This window comes from Xiphophorus couchianus, chromosome 15, assembly GCF_001444195.1.
Source record: "Xiphophorus couchianus chromosome 15, X_couchianus-1.0, whole genome shotgun sequence".
Taxonomy (NCBI): domain Eukaryota; kingdom Metazoa; phylum Chordata; class Actinopteri; order Cyprinodontiformes; family Poeciliidae; genus Xiphophorus; species Xiphophorus couchianus.
In genome coordinates this window covers 12,934,635-12,951,541 of record NC_040242.1, presented here as the reverse complement: position 1 = coordinate 12,951,541, position 16,907 = coordinate 12,934,635, and the positions used below count along the sequence as shown (strand labels likewise).

Here is a 16,907-nt window from a genome sequence, read left to right as displayed (position 1 = left end):
CAGTAGGCATTGAAATGCACAGCTGCATTTCTGCTGTTTGTTTTAACAGCAGAAAACTGGGCTAGCAGCTCTGTGCAACTGCACCGATTTTAGTTTAAGATCTGTGTACTCCTCATGGAACACTCCCAGGAAGAAATGTCACAAGAGCCACTTTTTGATCAAAGTGCTTCAGACTGGCCGTGGACTGACAGTCAGTAAAGAGAGCTTTTTTTTTTTTTTTTGGAGCACTGAGAGAATCCAAGCAATTATAGAAGCTGCTGACAACCTGCTCCTGTGGCCTCTGCAGTCACACCGCTACACCCTGTCTATCCTAGTTCAGCAATTAGAGGCTTTGGGAGAGCTTAAGAGAGGTACGGTGTAGCATGTTTGAGTTATTTGCAACAAATTAGTCATGAGTCTGACAAAACGAGCAAAACAGAACCATTAACAAAACAGAAGAATTATGACTGCATAATCTTACAGATATTTTTTTTTTGTAAAAACAAATTCTGTAAAAAAAATATATATATATTTATATATATATATGTGTGTGTGTGTGTGTGTGTGTGTGTGTGTAAAACAGAGCTTTTGGTTAAAAGGATCCTTAGTGAAAGCAGCAGTAAGTTTATCTTCCAGCTGCAGTGCAACGAATCAGCATTTCTACTCCAAACTGTTGTGCTGCTCTTTATCAGGCACTATTATTTAACCTGTAATTAAGCCTGTATTGGACAGTGTGCGTGTGCGTTGGCGTGTGCATGTGCGTGTGTCAGCTCGTCAAATTTCTTCTCAGAACATTGTGCCGTAAAACTCACTTGTACTAGCCTGCCTCGACGGCATAACAGGCACACCTACTCAAATGCACGCACATATTCACAAATAATAGGACAAACATATACTTTATAAATCCTTTAAAGATACTTCATATGCGAGTACACTGAACATTCTGAGGTGTTTGCTTCAACATGTCAGATGCGGCTGTTTGTTTAATGATTATGTCATGACCTGCCATTGGAAAAGAGGTAAGAAGTCCACAATTCTTTATAACATTTCAATCTATTTCCATTACTTGCTTAGAAATAATGATGCAAAGTGTGGTTGCACTAATCTTCAGATCCCCCGGTCCCCTAGACTTTGACTAGGCCATTTAAACTTATATGCTTAAATATGGACTTCTGAAGTGCAAATGGATAGCACAGTTTTCAAAATGTTACTTTGTCAAAAAAGTCAAAACATAAAAAACCATGGAGAAATTATTTACCATTTTATGTTTTTTTGTCACACAAAAAGTTATATATGTTAAACTTTGTGACTGTAATGTGGCAAAATGTGATAAAGTTCAAGGCTATGAGTATTGCTCATATGCTCCAAGAAGGTTTAATCTAACCTAACCATTAATTTCAAGAAACATAGCATGAACTTCAAGGCAGATTTGCAGCAGTCCTGCTCCTCCAAGAAACATGCCAACAAATATTTCTTAAAGAACCTCAAACCTGGAAGCTCCAACCCACACGACTTCCCATCGAAGAAGCTGAGATAATAAGTAGGTCACACACACACACACACACACACACACATATATATATATATATGTCCATTTATACAATAAGGGCTTAGCTGTCCTCCTTAGAATAAGAGGGTTTTATGTAATGCTATCACTGAGGCTTATTCACATTCATCAGCAGAGCGTCTGATTCCCAAACATCCTCTTTATCTTCGGCAGAAAAAGGGTCATTACCACAAAAGTTTGATGGACAGATGTCGTCTGACTCAGACAGGGTGAATACGAGGACATTCTGAGTGAGTATAGTGAGTGGGATCTTTACTACAGTTCTCATGTCCCGCACCAAAGCAAACCCTTTATGTCCTTTAGCAAAATGGCCCACAGAGTGTTATGGAAAGTGTGTGAGTCAGTGCCTTTGGTGGGTTTGAACACACTGCCACCACTACTTGGTTATATAACCCACTCGTGCCAAGAACACATATAAAGAGGGGTAACAAATAATACACAGATTGAGTGTTGTGGAGCCTCCACTTGTTTGGGGCCTGAGCACAGAGCAGGCTGTGAATTCAGAAACAAATGAGAGCCAGAGAGGAAAAACACTGGGAGGAATCGCCCCCTCTCTTCTTCCGCCGCCTCCTTCTCGTTTTGTTCCGTTCTTTGGTATTTGAGCCTCAGATGCAAACTCGACAGAAGAACATTTACTCCAAGAGAGGTAATGTAGAGTCTTTTTAAACATCCTTTTTAACCTTCAGCTATATTCTTCTAAAGGATTTTGCCAAGAAAAAAAGAACCTTGTCACCGCTTATTTCTTTGCTTTCCAGGTAGTTTTATTATTCTCTCTCAGGAAAAGAGGAACACTTGAGGCTCGGCACGTGTTGTTTACCCTTGCTGATCTCAGTTTGTGTCCCGTGAGGATGATGTCTTTGTTCCTTGTGCTGGGAAAGATGGCACCGCTGCCACCTGCGCTGTCTCAAGGCAAAAATGTCTTTGTCAAACTGAACAGTATAAAAGTGTAGCAAAGTTCCTGGCTGTGCAGCGAGAAAGAGACATGAAGGACACCTTGAAAGGGTTTAGAAAGAATGCCCTTTCACTGTCACTGCTTTGGAAAAATGTATTCCCGGTTGTCTCTCTGCAGGTGTGCCTTGTCCTCCAGCTTCTCTTTGTGTGTGCGCTTTTGACTCCCTGCAGGTTTTATTTGCCCCTGAGCTTTGTTCATTTATGTCTATGTGCATCAGGTGGCTTCAGCGGACAGTTTAATGACAGCTTTGACCTGAATTATTGAATAAGAAGTGACATCAAAAAAAAAAAAAAGAAAAAGAAAAAAAATGAGGGTCATTTTTAAAAATCCATCCGCATTAGTTTCCTTTAAACTATAATTTAGCTTTGGTGGCTTGCCTGTCTTTGGATCTCTTTGTCTGTCATTTAAATAATAACTGTGCACAGTGCAGCTGAGACACAAAAGCATGAATTTTCACCTCCAATTTTGTGAACAGTGCCTTTCATGAACTGCCTTTAATAAATCATCAGAGGGTGAAAGTCATCAACTGAGATTTTGGCTTTTTCACTACATGGATTTTCTCTTGGCTCTAAAACTTTGAGGTTCTAATTGACACAAAAGAAGACACAAAAACAGGCCTGTTCTTGGCATCATACAAGTTTTATGTTTGTGATATTACTGTCTTAAGAACTAATTGAAGAGTGGAAAAAAGCAAACAAGTGAGCAAAAACAAATGATGGACAATTATAAGGATTATACATTTGTTCCTGTTAAATAGGCTTTGATATCTCAGCTTTAGCTGTGATCTTTTCAATCAGATTGAAAATTCAATCACTAAAATGCCTGTATCACAAAAAAACTTAATAAAAAAAAGGATGACTTACTTATTTTCTCCATTCTTTTCATCGCACCTGAAAGAAATCTTCCAAACGCTATTCTTAGAAAACATTTGGGTGTGTGCACATGGCCAAAATATTAAAATAGCACATTTATCAGGAGACAGGGTTAATAATTATCAATGGCATTTCTTGTCAGCTGCCAAACCTGAACCCCCTACAAACCCAGTAAATTTCCAAAGCAGAGTCCAGTGCATGTGTGAACAGCCTCAGCTGGGAATGGTGAGAAGAAACAAGCTGGGTGAAAGATCTGTTTTTCTAAAGTAGAAAGATTTTTTTTATTACATTGACAAACTGGGAGAGTTGAACAAATGCAATTTGTGTACAGATTGCAAGCATTTTATTTGAATAAGTTCAGATTTCTGAATAGAAATTTGGGAGGTTTGACAACTAAAAGGGTTTTAAAGAGCTAAGTGAAATGTGAACTGATTATTAATGTTTTAAGTCTGTCCACCCATGTTATTGAAAAGAAACCAAAAATAAGAAGTGTTTATTTTATTAGGGCATAAGACTTTGATTAAATATGAGTAAGCATCCTAAACTTATCTAGATAAGATGGCATGTAAACATTTTCCCTGCCTACCAAGTGTGTACTCTATAACACACTGGATCAACACACAGATAACTTTGCTCAAAATGACATGGCATCAATTAGCTTCAATTATGTGCCTCTCCACTTCTACTCCACACTCTGTCACTTTAATCTTTGAACACAAATGGTTCAGGAATAGAACTAGCCACTTCTGTGTGATTGCTTGTGCAATAGTTTTTCAAACTCATTTTTTTCTTCCACTCAACCTTACAATAATATGCTTGGATACAGTTCTCTGCAAACAGCCAGTTTCTTTAGCATTGGTTTTATTCACATATGGTGTGCCCAGCTTCCCAGTTATAAATACAGCAATAATATATGCTGAGTCTAGTATCCAAAATGGTTGTCATGCAGTGATGAAACTAGCTCATATAAACTTTTATTGGCTCTTCTTTATCTGATTAAACCAGTATCACTCACTGTACTGCGAAATATCAGTTTGTGAACATATTGTGTTGAGTTTTACAGCAGAAGATGAAAAGAAGCATATTACATTGTTATGTATTGCGCATAGAACTTAAATCACCAAAAACAAATCCGAAATTTTTTGGAGTTTAATAACTAACACGCTACAAAATTCCTGTTTGTAGGATTCAGTTTCGAGCTAACAATGTACTCCATTCTTTATGCAATGGATGGGATTTGAAGTGAGATGAGGATGCTGAAGCTGGATTATTGATTTGGTTTGAACAAACCCCATCTGGGTGTTCTGCTCGTTCATTGACATTTTATTGTTTCTTGTCATTTATTAAAAGAATGAGAAAAAAGGGCTTTTAAATTGTTCTGTTAACTTTCTAATGAAACAATCGTGGATGCTGCGGCTTTTATGAGGGTTGAACTTGACAGTTGATCTCACGGGAAGCATTTGAAGGCTCCATTCATTCATCGCACCCCCTCCCTTGCGAAAAGTCATGCAACCACCCGTGAAACACAAAACCGTGGAATGGAAGGAAATAGAGGCGGTGCGTCTCCGCCCTGATTAAAATGAAAAAAAAAAAAAAATGCTGAAAGAAGCTCTCCAAGAAGTGGAATGCGCTGTAGTTTGATTACATCGCTACCGAGGAGCCAGCAGCCTCTCCGCTTTCTTGTGAACCGGGAGTTAAAAAGCATCCTTATGAAAGACAAAACGACCTCATTGACCTGTAAGTATAAAGGCATTATTTCTGGGAAAATCACCAATCATGTTCTCCTATAAAGTAGTTAACAGCTCCTAACCCACTTTCTGTGCCTGATTGAGAGAGGGAAAGCGCAAGCAGACATGAGTTGCGAAACATTATTCGGCGATTTGGATTTATGATGCAGTTATCCATGGAAACTCTTCGTTGATAGGAGGTCCAGTTGCTATAAGTGCCTCGGCAGCCTTGGAAGCTGTCTCCTGTGACTCGTTGAACTCTGGAGCTGCTGCAGGCAAAGCGTAAATGAGAACTCATTCGGAGCTTAAAGGTTCGTTTGAGTTTTTATTACCAAATGCGGAACCTTTATGCTTCACTGTAATACTCAAGGCTGCGTCTGTCACCGCTGTTTGATGGGACGTTTCCAGTGAAACCTGTTCACCGCCGGTTTCGACGTCTGCGTCTTTATCCATTTTACGCACGGCGATCTGTTCCTTGGGACGAAACTTGGCAATGGATGGTGATATCTTCTTACGTAAAGTTCACTCTCATTCCTCAGAGGGATGTAGGTTAAACTTGATCCAGGTGCTTTATATAACTGCTCCTCACTTGACGCTCCAAACTTAGCGCAAAGTTGTGTTTCTCTCCCCTTTTAATCACATTCTAATTTACTTCTCGGAGTGCTGTGATTTTTTCCTGAGGGGCAGCTGTTGCAGATTGTTTCTTCTTCCTTTCAAACGAGAGGTGTTCAGGAGTTTCTCACTCTGTACTTTTCCACTAGCAGCGGCTTTTCTTGGCATGTGGCCTCCCCTCTGCTCAGGCTCTCCCTTCCCTCCTTCCCTTCTTTTGTGCCCCTACGGCACTCCTCTGCTCTTTCAAGGAAGAGCCAGGCCAGCAAAACCGATCAAATTATTTCTTTTTGTCTTGCTATTAAAAGTGTATGTCCGTATTTTTGTCGTGTTAGTATGGTGAACTTAAAAAAAAAAAAAACAGTATTCAAAACTGATGCAAACTCATATATTTATATTTTAGTTTGTATTTTTAAAACTGAAATGTTAGCGGAAGATTTTATTTTGCATTTGCCGGTTTGTGCGGACTTAAGATGTTGCATAACCAGAGCAGTCACAGAATTGCACAAACCTATGCGCAAGCAGAAATGTCCCAGTTAGCTGTGTTTAGTAAGTTTTTTTCCCTAAACGCCAATGACTCAAGCGCACTGGAAGGTGCGGCACTGACGCGTAAGCGCGCAGATGCCCTCTATTGGTCTAAAATGGATGGATCACCTCATACTGTATTTACTAAAGCTGAGTGTTTCCACGCCTTCCAGCAGGCGTGGCCAGCTCCTCCCTGTTTAGGCATCGTTATAAAACCGGGAGGCGGCGTACAGTTACAATTTGTATTTTGGATTTTGATGAGTGCGGAGCGGATCTTGACACTCATCATGACGATCAAAACAGAAACAGAGAAGCCTGCCTTGACTTACTCAAAGTCGAGAGGACTTGTGGAATTAGTCACTGGTACGGACTAAGTCTTGAGGCGTTGAAGTGTTTCGTACCCTCATCAGTTTTTATTCTTGAAGCCTTATGTATTTTTTTCTTCTTCTTTCTTCTTGTTATTGTTTTGCAGCTTTTATGAAACAGAGGAAGATGGGTCTGAACGACTTCATTCAGAAGCTCTCCACCAACTCCTACGCCTGCAAGCAGTGAGTACCATCTGACTCATGTTATTGTTCTGCCTCCCCCAGAGGACAAAACGTTGGGAAACCCAAAGCTGAAAAGCATGTGGTTTGTCCTCTGGTGGAACTTTCTGACCTAATCAGACTCCCAAATCAGCTGCTTGATGTCTCAGAACAACTGGTTATTGTTTTCTTTTGTGCTCAGACTTTCTGTTTTGCTTTTCTTCCAGTCCTGAAGTGCAGTCGATTCTGAACTTGACTCCTCCACAGGACCCTGAGCTCATGAACTCAAACCCCTCTCCTCCTGTGAGTAGTACACTTGCACTGAGCAGAAAATGATGGCCTTTTTTTTTCTTCTGCAGCAGTGCATTCTGACTAAACTTTCATCTGTTCACATTTTCATCCTCACAGCCCAGTCCATCCCAGCAGATCAACCTCGGCCCGTCATCCAATCCTTCAGCCAAGCCCAGCGACTTTCACTTCCTCAAAGTGATCGGCAAGGGCAGCTTTGGCAAGGTGCTGCTTGCTCGTCACCGCACAGATGACCAGTTTTATGCAGTCAAAGTTTTACAGAAGAAGGCCATTCTCAAGAAAAAAGAGGTAGGTGATGACATGCCCTACATTTAGAAATACGCACATATAAACAGCCAATGCGTCATGAGGTGTGTTTGTGATAAAGCTCTCTAAGCCCCGCTGCTTTGTTTTGTCTTCCTTTCAGGAGAAGCACATCATGTCAGAGAGGAATGTATTGCTGAAGAATGTCAAGCATCCATTCTTAGTGGGCCTGCATTATTCTTTCCAAACAGCAGACAAACTTTACTTCATCTTGGACTACATCAACGGAGGAGAGGTGAGTTGTTGTGCTTAAGTGTATCCCTAAGGGAAACTGAATCAAAAGAAGTAAAGGTGGTAGAGAAGACAGTTTGCATGCACTTTATTTGGGTAGATTTTTAAATAAATTTCAAAGTGGAAGTAGAGAAGGAGCCACACAATACAACACCCTATCATAACGAAATGCCGCAGAGATAATGATGAAGCAGGGAGAAAATTTTAAAGGGTGAAGTCTGGCAACAGATTTTAGAGAATGACTCTCGTCCCAGTGAGGCACAGGGGAAGTCCGGCAGATTTTTCTTTCCTTTTTTACTGGGGGGAAACACCGCTCAGGAAACCATGGGGTGGGCTTGGACAGCAGGGAGAGAAACTCAGCTCCAAAATTAGCAGCGCCACAGAGACTGTGTGTGTCTAATGGAGCTAATTTCCTGCAATTGTTGCACAAGCAAAGACAGTGCTGATTAAATATGAACCTCATCAGGAAGTGGAGCACATTTACTCTTTCTTTTTTTTTCTTCTCTTTCCCTTCATCCTGCTGCCCTAGCTCACCGTCTCTTTCTCTCTTTCTCTCCACCTTTGGCTTTGGTTTCATCTGTCAAACCTTTTTAAGCCAGTCACCTTCCTGCCTTTTCATTTCCTCTCATCCAGTTTCCTCTCATAGCTCTGTCTTTTTGAAATTGGTCTTTTCTCCTGTCAATTCTATCGATTTCTTTCTCGTTCTTCCTCTTATTTCGACATTGTAATTTCAGGAAAGCAAATATTAATATAAAACCTTTATTTTTCCTTGTGTGTTCTTCTTTTGTTGCAGCTGTTCTACCACCTTCAGAGAGAGCGCTGCTTCCTGGAGCCCAGAGCCAGGTTTTATGCGGCAGAGATCGGGAGCGCACTGGGATACCTGCACTCCCTCAACATCGTCTACAGAGACCTGAAGCCGGAGAACATCCTGCTGGACTCACAGGGCCACATCATCCTCACAGATTTTGGCCTGTGCAAGGAGAATATCGAACCCAATGGGACCACGTCGACATTCTGCGGTACGCCAGAGGTAAGGAGACATTGCTTTTTTTTTTTTACTTGTAAGTCTTTATTGCTGCTGTTATGCCAGTGGTTTGAGTTTAATTCCTTGGTTTTTCTTTGTAGTATTTGGCTCCTGAGGTGCTACACAAGCAGCCATACGACAGGACAGTAGACTGGTGGTGCTTAGGAGCTGTTCTTTATGAGATGCTGTATGGCCTGGTAAGTAGCTCCTAATACTTACAAAGTCTCTCCTTTAGATAATACACACTCAACGCATAAACAATGCTTAGTTGATATTGAATATTTTCACCTTGCCACCTCTGCAGCCGCCGTTCTACAGCCGAAACACAGCAGAAATGTATGACAACATCCTGAACAAGCCACTGCAGCTGAAACCTAACATCTCCAATGCAGCCAGACACTTGTTGGAGGGTCTGCTACAAAAAGACCGCACCAAGAGGCTGGGCTGCACAGAGGACTTTGTGAGTATTCATACATTTGTTTTACTGTCCATGTGCTTATATGTGTTGATGGACAATTTTGAATGTATTTTTCCTGTATGTTTTCCTCAGATCGAAATCAAGAACCACATATTCTTCTCTCCTATCAACTGGGATGAGCTTAATGCCAAGAAGATAACACCTCCCTTCAACCCTAATGTGGTAAGATTCTCAAAATGCTTTTTGATTTAGTAGACTATTAGGCATGGGCTCTTTACTGGTATCGAGGCATTACTGAGGTGTTGAACAGTTATGGCTCCAATATAGCAAAATACATTTTGCTCATGCTGTTTCTATGGTTTAATGTCCTTTGAATTAGGCGTCAGAGTTATTCTCAGTGCATAGAGTAATGCAGCATTCTCCATCCTGCACATGCTGCTCTACACTAATAACCAGCTGGCTGAAAGATGGCCACAACTTTTGCTTTGTACACAAGTAAAATTTCTAATTCCCCTGCTAGATATTCTGACTGCTTACAGAAAAGACAGATAGATAAGCTGTGAGGCTGAGGCTGTCACCCACTTATTTGAGTGCAAGTCAAAAAGCTGCTTGCCAAGCTGTTTTAAATAGCATAAATTTTGTGTCATCACTTTGACACCATTGTGAAAATTTAATACCGGCCCAAACCTAGTTACTTTATTTACTCCCTTATTTGTGCTTACGCAACAAGATCAAAGGCATGAAACATCTGCTGTGTGATTCTGAGCATGTCCAGTTATGGCAAAGTGCTGGAAAGCGTCACTAATCCCCTCGCTCTTTTTCTCGCTCTCTCTTTCACAGACGGGACCTAATGACCTGCGGCACTTTGATCCAGAGTTCACGGACGAACCGGTTCCAAGCTCCATCGGCTGCTCCCCAGACTGCGTCCTCGCCACTGCCAGCATCAAAGAGGCAGCCGAGGCCTTCGAGGGCTTTTCTTATGCCCCATCCATGGACTCCTACCTATAGGATTCAGGCACTCAGTGCGGACACTGGTTTTCACTCACTGGACATAGATTCACTGTGCCATGTCGGTGGACTTGTGTCTTGATCCCTTCCCATCAGATTGATGGTTTACTCCCAAACCAGGCCCTGTGAGAGCCCATCAACAGCAAGTGTACCTGTCATCTTCTCTCCAACACTTGAGTGCATTTCAGACACTTGCAAAGAGGGAATGTCTGCTGTAATTAATAGGTTGGGATTGTTTTCCTCCATTCCTGAGTTCCCTTTGAGTCTTAAGTTCCCACACTTTACCTGCTAATGGAAGATTTTTGCACAGAGTTCAGGCAGCTGAACTGCTTCCTTTATGTCCCAACTGACAAGCACACAACAAAACTTCCACCTTTTGTCATAAGATGAAGGCTGGGCAGTAAAACAGTAAAAAAACAAAACCAAACCTGGAATAAATTTCCATTCCATGTAGCGAAAACATCTTCCCTCCACTACCCTAGGGGGAGCTACATGCTTAGCTTGACCAGAGATGTTATACATTTTTGGTGCTTTTGTTTGTTCTCTTGTACTTTTTTTTTTATTTAAAAAAGGGAGTCAGAAGAAGCTAAATGTTACAGAGGGGGGCGTTTCATTTCTCTTAGAGGTGCCTGTATTTTCTCTCTCCATCAGACGTCAAGTCATTTGGGTTTTTTTTCTGTGTGGGCGCTGCAGTTTCATCTACCTAAGGCAGGTGAACTGAGATGAATTATCCCACTTTACTGTATGTATATACATATATATATATATATATATATATATATATATATATATATTTTTTTTTTTTGTAAGCATCTGAGGATGTAGCACTAAGTTCGAACTTGTTTGATGAAAGGACTCAAATGATGTTTCATACCTTCATTTGCACATTACTGATGGAGAGGTGAAAAGCGAGCACTGCTGCTGGGCTGAGAATGAGCGGCATGTGTCGAGGAGCATTCTTCCCGTACTTTTAGCTTGCTAGCCACGTCCCCCCTCATTTAGTCTTCCAAATTGCCTCACACTGATGTAACGACGGCCTGCAGACAGGCTCATAAACATTCAAACTGAACATTCCACTTTAATATTGCTGTAATGCATTTTTGACGGTATTTAAGTTTCTTGTATATTTGGAGTCATGTGTACTAGTTTTAATGTATATTGAACAAGAAATTGACTAAAGGTATGCTTTAATATGTATATGTAACTATTCATGTTTAATGTACTGTAAATTGTAAAATTGTTTATGTGACCATGTTTGGTTTGCAATAAAAGTTTAACTTTATTACATGTTCTATACTGGCATTTTCTTTGTGTCTTATCATATTTAGAGAATGTCAGTTGAATGTTAACTGTGAATTTCCATTCTATCTTTTGGGGAAAAAACATTAGTCAATCAAGGTTTTTTTCTTAAAGTTACTGTTTAAACTAAAGTATGTGAGAAATGAAGCGCAAAGGGTGACATTTGTTGGAAATGACTTGAGCTGTTTGGCTAATGTCCCAGATTACAGCGGACTTTCTCCCCCTTAGCACATCAGCAGTCTTACACAACAATCGGTGTCATATCCAAGTGTTTTGAGTCCTTGAAGTGCTAAGTAGAGGGGGTTTAAAGTGACTGAAAACATGCTTAAAAGACATCTAACAAAAATTGGTCTAAGTCTCTTCACATTCGATTGTGGAGTTCAAAGCGGGGGTGTTGAGATGAAATGGCCCCCTGTTAAAGTTCAGATCCTCCAAACCAGCTTCATCCTGTTCAGAGCTGCATGTTTGTTGGAGCTCACCCCAGATGTCATTGACTAAGAGGTCAGTGCACACCCTGTATAGGTCACCAGTGTTGTGTCTGTTGTAAGAATGTGGTTTGTTGCCACACACTGGTGTATGTCTGTACCGGCTTTATGCATCTCAGCACTGAATTGTATGACAGCAAACCTAGGCTAAATAGTTCAAGACAAGTCAGTTTGGACTTAGCATTCTCAAAATGCCTCGATGGGATTGAGTTCTGGACGTTGACTTAGCCATTCTAACTCATGGATGTCCTTTCATCTAAACAATTTTACAGTAGCTCTGTCTGTGTGTTTAGTGTTATAGTCCAGGAATGTGAACCAGCCTCTAAGAGATTTAAGTCCATCTACTTTAGCAATTTCCCCACTTTGTACTGAGAAGGAAATTCATCCATTTGATTCAGGTGTTGAACAAGGGACACATCTAAAAGTTGTAGGACTCTGGCCCTCAAGACTTGGATTTGAGGATTCCTGGTCTATAAAATGCTGTTAAATCTTTATGTCATCTAATAACCTGCAAGGTCTTCACATCATGGTTTTATTGATACTACGCTTAGATTATACACAAACTGGCTTTGTTTATTTTTGTTTGATTGTGTTGAACTTTATTGTGATGAAATTTCCATTTATAAAACAAAATGAAAAACTTCTTCTTTCAACTTCTGCACTACATTGTGTTGGTTCATCAAATAAAATGCAAAGTACCTATAATTCTGTAGCTGTGACATGAAAAATTTAAGGGGCATACATTCATTTGCAAGACACTGCTAATACACTATTGACCCTCATTAACTCTATTTACATCAAAAGAAATGCTAAAAACAGCAAAATCCTACACATGCAAGGCACTCATCTTGCTAACATTTTAATATCACTTTTAAAAAATGCACTGGCCCTGCAATGCACATTATGCAGCCTCTATGATCCACTGCCATCTCCTGGCTAAGTCATGAAAAGAAGTCACATAAATATTTCTTTGCATCTGACAAAATTGTCCAAAACACATTGAAACTGGAGCTTGATTTAAGCAGTGGTTTGTTTTCTGTAGGAGGCTCGTGTCTAAAACTGATGTCAGGAAAGTGTACTTGAAAATCTGCACTCTGTCTTTTATGTCTGAATGTAAATTTTGTTTTCCAACTTAAATAAATTATGTTTCTTAGATGATTTTACATAGTTTTAAGTTAAAAACACTGTCGGTTTAGACAACTACAGATAGCAGTGTGTTCACTAGATCAGTGGTTCTCAAACTTTTTTCAGTGATGTACCCCCTTAAAAATATATTTTTAGTCAAGTACCCCCTGACACGGGCAAAACATTTTTGGAATAAAAAAGAGGTACAGTGCTGTAAAATCACTGTCTGATTTATTAAAGCCAAACAACTTATATCAGTGAACCTGACAAATACATCCATATTGCAAACATTGCATGGTTAAACAAAAAAGAAAAACAGAAGACGGTGACCACCAGCAAGGTATAAAACCAGTCAAAACTGAAATATGCAAAACGCTGCTAATTTATATTGGTCTCTGTAATGGTACAAAATTAAATATATACATAAATAATAATTCAGTGCATGAACACACATTTATATTTTATCAAACTTTTTACAAACTAATTTTTCCCAAGACTTATTATGAGGAGCCTACTGATTTTTTAAAGATATTTTGAAAAGCTTCACGTACCCCCTGCAGTACCTCCACGTACCCCCAGGGGTACGCGTACCCCCATTTGAGAACCACTGCACTAGATGAAATCCCAAAGGAAGTTAATGAGGAGTTAATTTAGCTTGTTTACCTGCTTTCTTTGGCAGCATGTTAAATATATTATTCAAACAAAGTTTTTTATTCTAACATAGGTAAGCAAACCAGCCCTAAACATTGGAGGTATAACATCTCAAATACAAGTCAGGTGAACTTCCTGCAATGGATGAGGGGTTCAGGTTAGTTAGTGAAAACACAGAGATTTGGTTAATGAAAATAAATCTTAAATTTACATGGAATCTTACAAACACTGTAGGTTGCAATAACCAACCTGGAGAAGAACAGCGTGAGAGCAAGGGTCAAAATGCTGCAGGCAGGGCAGATGGAAAGTTACAGAAATGGAAAAATTGTTGAAGGTAATTGTAGCCAAGTTTATCAGAGCTCTAAGCAATAAAGGGAGAATTATGAAGAGTTTATAAAATGGCAATATACTCTTTAGGGTTTTAGGAACTTGATGTTTAGTTTCAGATGCATGAACTCAACTTGTTCCAGAATTATTAGAACCACTGCTAAAGGTTTGCCTAAAAGCCTTAAATAAATTACTGCCAAAAAGACTTTAAGAGGCTGTGATACAATGTTGCACAGCAGTCCTCCAACAGTGAAGAACTGAATGTTTTTTTTTTCTCTCCCTCCATCCTGGTCACTGAACATGGTGGCCAGATAATTTGAGTCCTCCAGCTTTGTTTTTCACAGTTACAGTTGTTTTCAACTTTGTAGTTACATGTATTTCTGTAGATATAGGCATGTACTCTGGTAGATAGCTTTTTGCTGCCATTTTAAGGCATATGCTGGTACTCAGACATAGGTGTCTTTGGATGTTCTCCTGTTTTCCCTATTTTGAAGTGTGGTTAGGTGGAATGGGCTTCTGTGCTAAGAAATATAGATTAAACTTTCCTCGACACAATGATAGACTTTAAAATCGAATAAGTATTTATTACATTATTTTACATTTATTTCTGTAATTGGCATTGCCCATACCTGCCCTTGAAGGTAATGCTAAATGTACATAAAACTCCAAATTCTTTCATTAAAAAAACATATTTTGATTATATATTTTATGTTGGATTTGCTGACTGCTTCATAGGACCGCAAAGAAAAAACAATTCCACAAGGGGGCACCATTCTACCTTCATTAACAGCATGACTTCCTCACAGGAGCTCAGTTGCAACACAGTTGTTTTCAGTCTCTACAATTTAGCAAAAGCAGAGTTAGGTAACAGGGAGTACGGCTATCTTAGTAAGTGCCTGTATAAGCTTGGACATCTCTGGTCAACAAATTATGTACTACTCCAGTTTGATTATTTATTTTTTTCAGTTTGCTTCAGTTGATTTATATCAGGGCACTTCAGGGCACTTTATAAAATAAACAGAACCAACTGATGTGGAAGCAACCATAAGCAAATAATTACTTAATTACAGTTCATTTTCTTTTTTAGTTGTAGCTCAGAACCTTGCGTTTGTTTTACCAAATAATATCCAATGTGACGAAGCTTCCTCAAAAGAACTATCAGTTACCAGTATTTGTAATGGTTTAACAATTTGAAAAGACAGTAACTTCAGGTTTATGTTGGAGTACAAATACTATCAAGAGAAAAAAAAGACAGAAAAAACACTTGTTGCCATCTGACCAATAAACGTTTTTGTAATTTAATGAGATGTCAACTCTAATCTGCAGATATTCTCTTGTGCCTGATGTTAGATACGGACATGGTTTTTAATAATTATTTAACTTTATGAATTTATACTTTCATTGTCTTACTGACATCATAAACCTGTCGTATTTAAGATTTTTGAAAACATGGAGCAACATCTCTCTTAACGCGGAAGCTAAACTAATTTGCAAAGCTTTGCTCATCAACGTGATCCTGGTGACTGAGCAAAACTATTCCGTGTTACCGGTCCAATAATTCCTAGAACAATAAAATTAGTGATGCTTTAGCTAAACAAAACTGCAAGAGGCTTCATGTGCACATTTACTATGCTGAGTCAAGCACAGATTTATGCTGCCTGGCAAAATGCAGCATGATTTAAAAAGAAAAAAAAACAAAACATTTTGTAACATTATAAACTGAAACTTCAAAGAATTTTAATTGAATTTTAACTGTGTTAGACCAACATGAAATAATGCTTAGTTCTGAAGTAGAAGGAAATATTTTACAAATAAAAATCTGAAGTATGATGTGGATACTTCTTATATTCACTACTTCCTTACTCTGATACTTAGGGTCATGTGGATGTGCTGATTTCAGAAGAGTTCATATAAATCATCCAAAAATGAAAAGACTATGAAACACCTGCAAAGTCACTAAGACATGGCTCTGCACCTTATCTGACAAGCCAGTCAAGGAAAGCATAAATGATTCCATCATTTCTAAATATTAAATCAGATGTCCTGATTAATTACTCACACCGAAGCGGGAGGCAGAAGACGTTTTGCTAAATAGTTTTGTACTCTTATTTGTGTAATTCCTTGAACTGCTACATTTTACTGTTTACTTAAGGTTAAAAAAAAATATGCTAAAGTAGTTCTGCTCTTATTCAAAATTTTAATGTTTATTTTGTTTATATTTAATATGCTTGATTTTTTTTCATGTTATTTTAATTATTTTTGTACAAGCACTTTGAACTATCTTTGGCTGAAAGGTGCTTTATAAATAAAGTTGGCTTGCCTCTTACATAGGTACAATTTTTGGCAACTCCACTCATCTCTGTTTATGAGTAACCTATCACCAATTTTGTTTTTCACTTCTAGCACTGTTTCTCAATCACTGATCTATGATGTAGTTGTTTATTATCTTCTTGTTATGGTCACTGTGACACTGGCAGCTTTGCACAAACAATCCTAACATCAATAGTGCATCATTCATCTTTTCAAACAATGAACTGGTTAAATAAACGCTTAAAATATATTGTATGATATAGTTAACCAATTAAGATGCATCTGATATTTGTAACCCAGCATGTATTTCATTTGAAAACATTTTGCTCATTGTATTTTGCGCAACTTTCAGAGTTTTAACAAACACTATGCTGTTTTGATGGTGCACAGCATTAAATGTGACTAAATATATTTTTACATCAGTGGGCATTTGTTGAACTTACACAACAAATGATTAAATGTTATGTAATCATAGTTGCTTTTGAACTTTAATACAGAAAAATGCAAGCTCTGCCAACTTTTGCTAAACTGTTTAACTATAGACTGTTTGTAAGAAGAGAATGCATCCACTGTACTGTCACTCTTAGGTTTAGGAACTGTTAATCCTTTGAGTGTCATTGAATAACGTTGAGGATTATTAAGAAAATTTAAACCAGTATGAG

The 16,907-nt window shown here is 38.9% G+C and overlaps 1 protein-coding gene across 5 annotated transcripts in view; it reads left to right on the top strand.

The window, feature by feature from the left end:
- sgk1 (serum/glucocorticoid regulated kinase 1) overlaps positions 1-11,340 on the top strand; it is a 34,640-nt gene extending 23,300 nt beyond the window's left edge. Inside the window, exons 1-11 of one of the 5 annotated variants that reach the window (XM_028039928.1) lie at positions 5,006-5,107; positions 5,295-5,408; positions 6,704-6,779; positions 6,983-7,058; positions 7,164-7,352; positions 7,471-7,602; positions 8,392-8,628; positions 8,724-8,819; positions 8,927-9,082; positions 9,173-9,262; positions 9,881-11,335. In XM_028039928.1, the coding sequence (XP_027895729.1) occupies positions 5,384-5,408; positions 6,704-6,779; positions 6,983-7,058; positions 7,164-7,352; positions 7,471-7,602; positions 8,392-8,628; positions 8,724-8,819; positions 8,927-9,082; positions 9,173-9,262; positions 9,881-10,048 (1,245 nt within the window). In that variant the 5' untranslated portion in view covers positions 5,006-5,107; positions 5,295-5,383 and the 3' untranslated portion in view covers positions 10,049-11,335. Of the gene's footprint in view, positions 1-2,041; positions 2,193-4,477; positions 5,108-5,294; positions 5,409-6,112; positions 6,595-6,703; positions 6,780-6,982; positions 7,059-7,163; positions 7,353-7,470; positions 7,603-8,391; positions 8,629-8,723; positions 8,820-8,926; positions 9,083-9,172; positions 9,263-9,880 lie in introns of those variants that run through there. The other 4 variants (XM_028039926.1, XM_028039927.1, XM_028039925.1 and 1 more) reach the window with 4 other exon arrangements.
- The last annotated feature ends 5,567 nt before the right edge of the window (positions 11,341-16,907 follow it).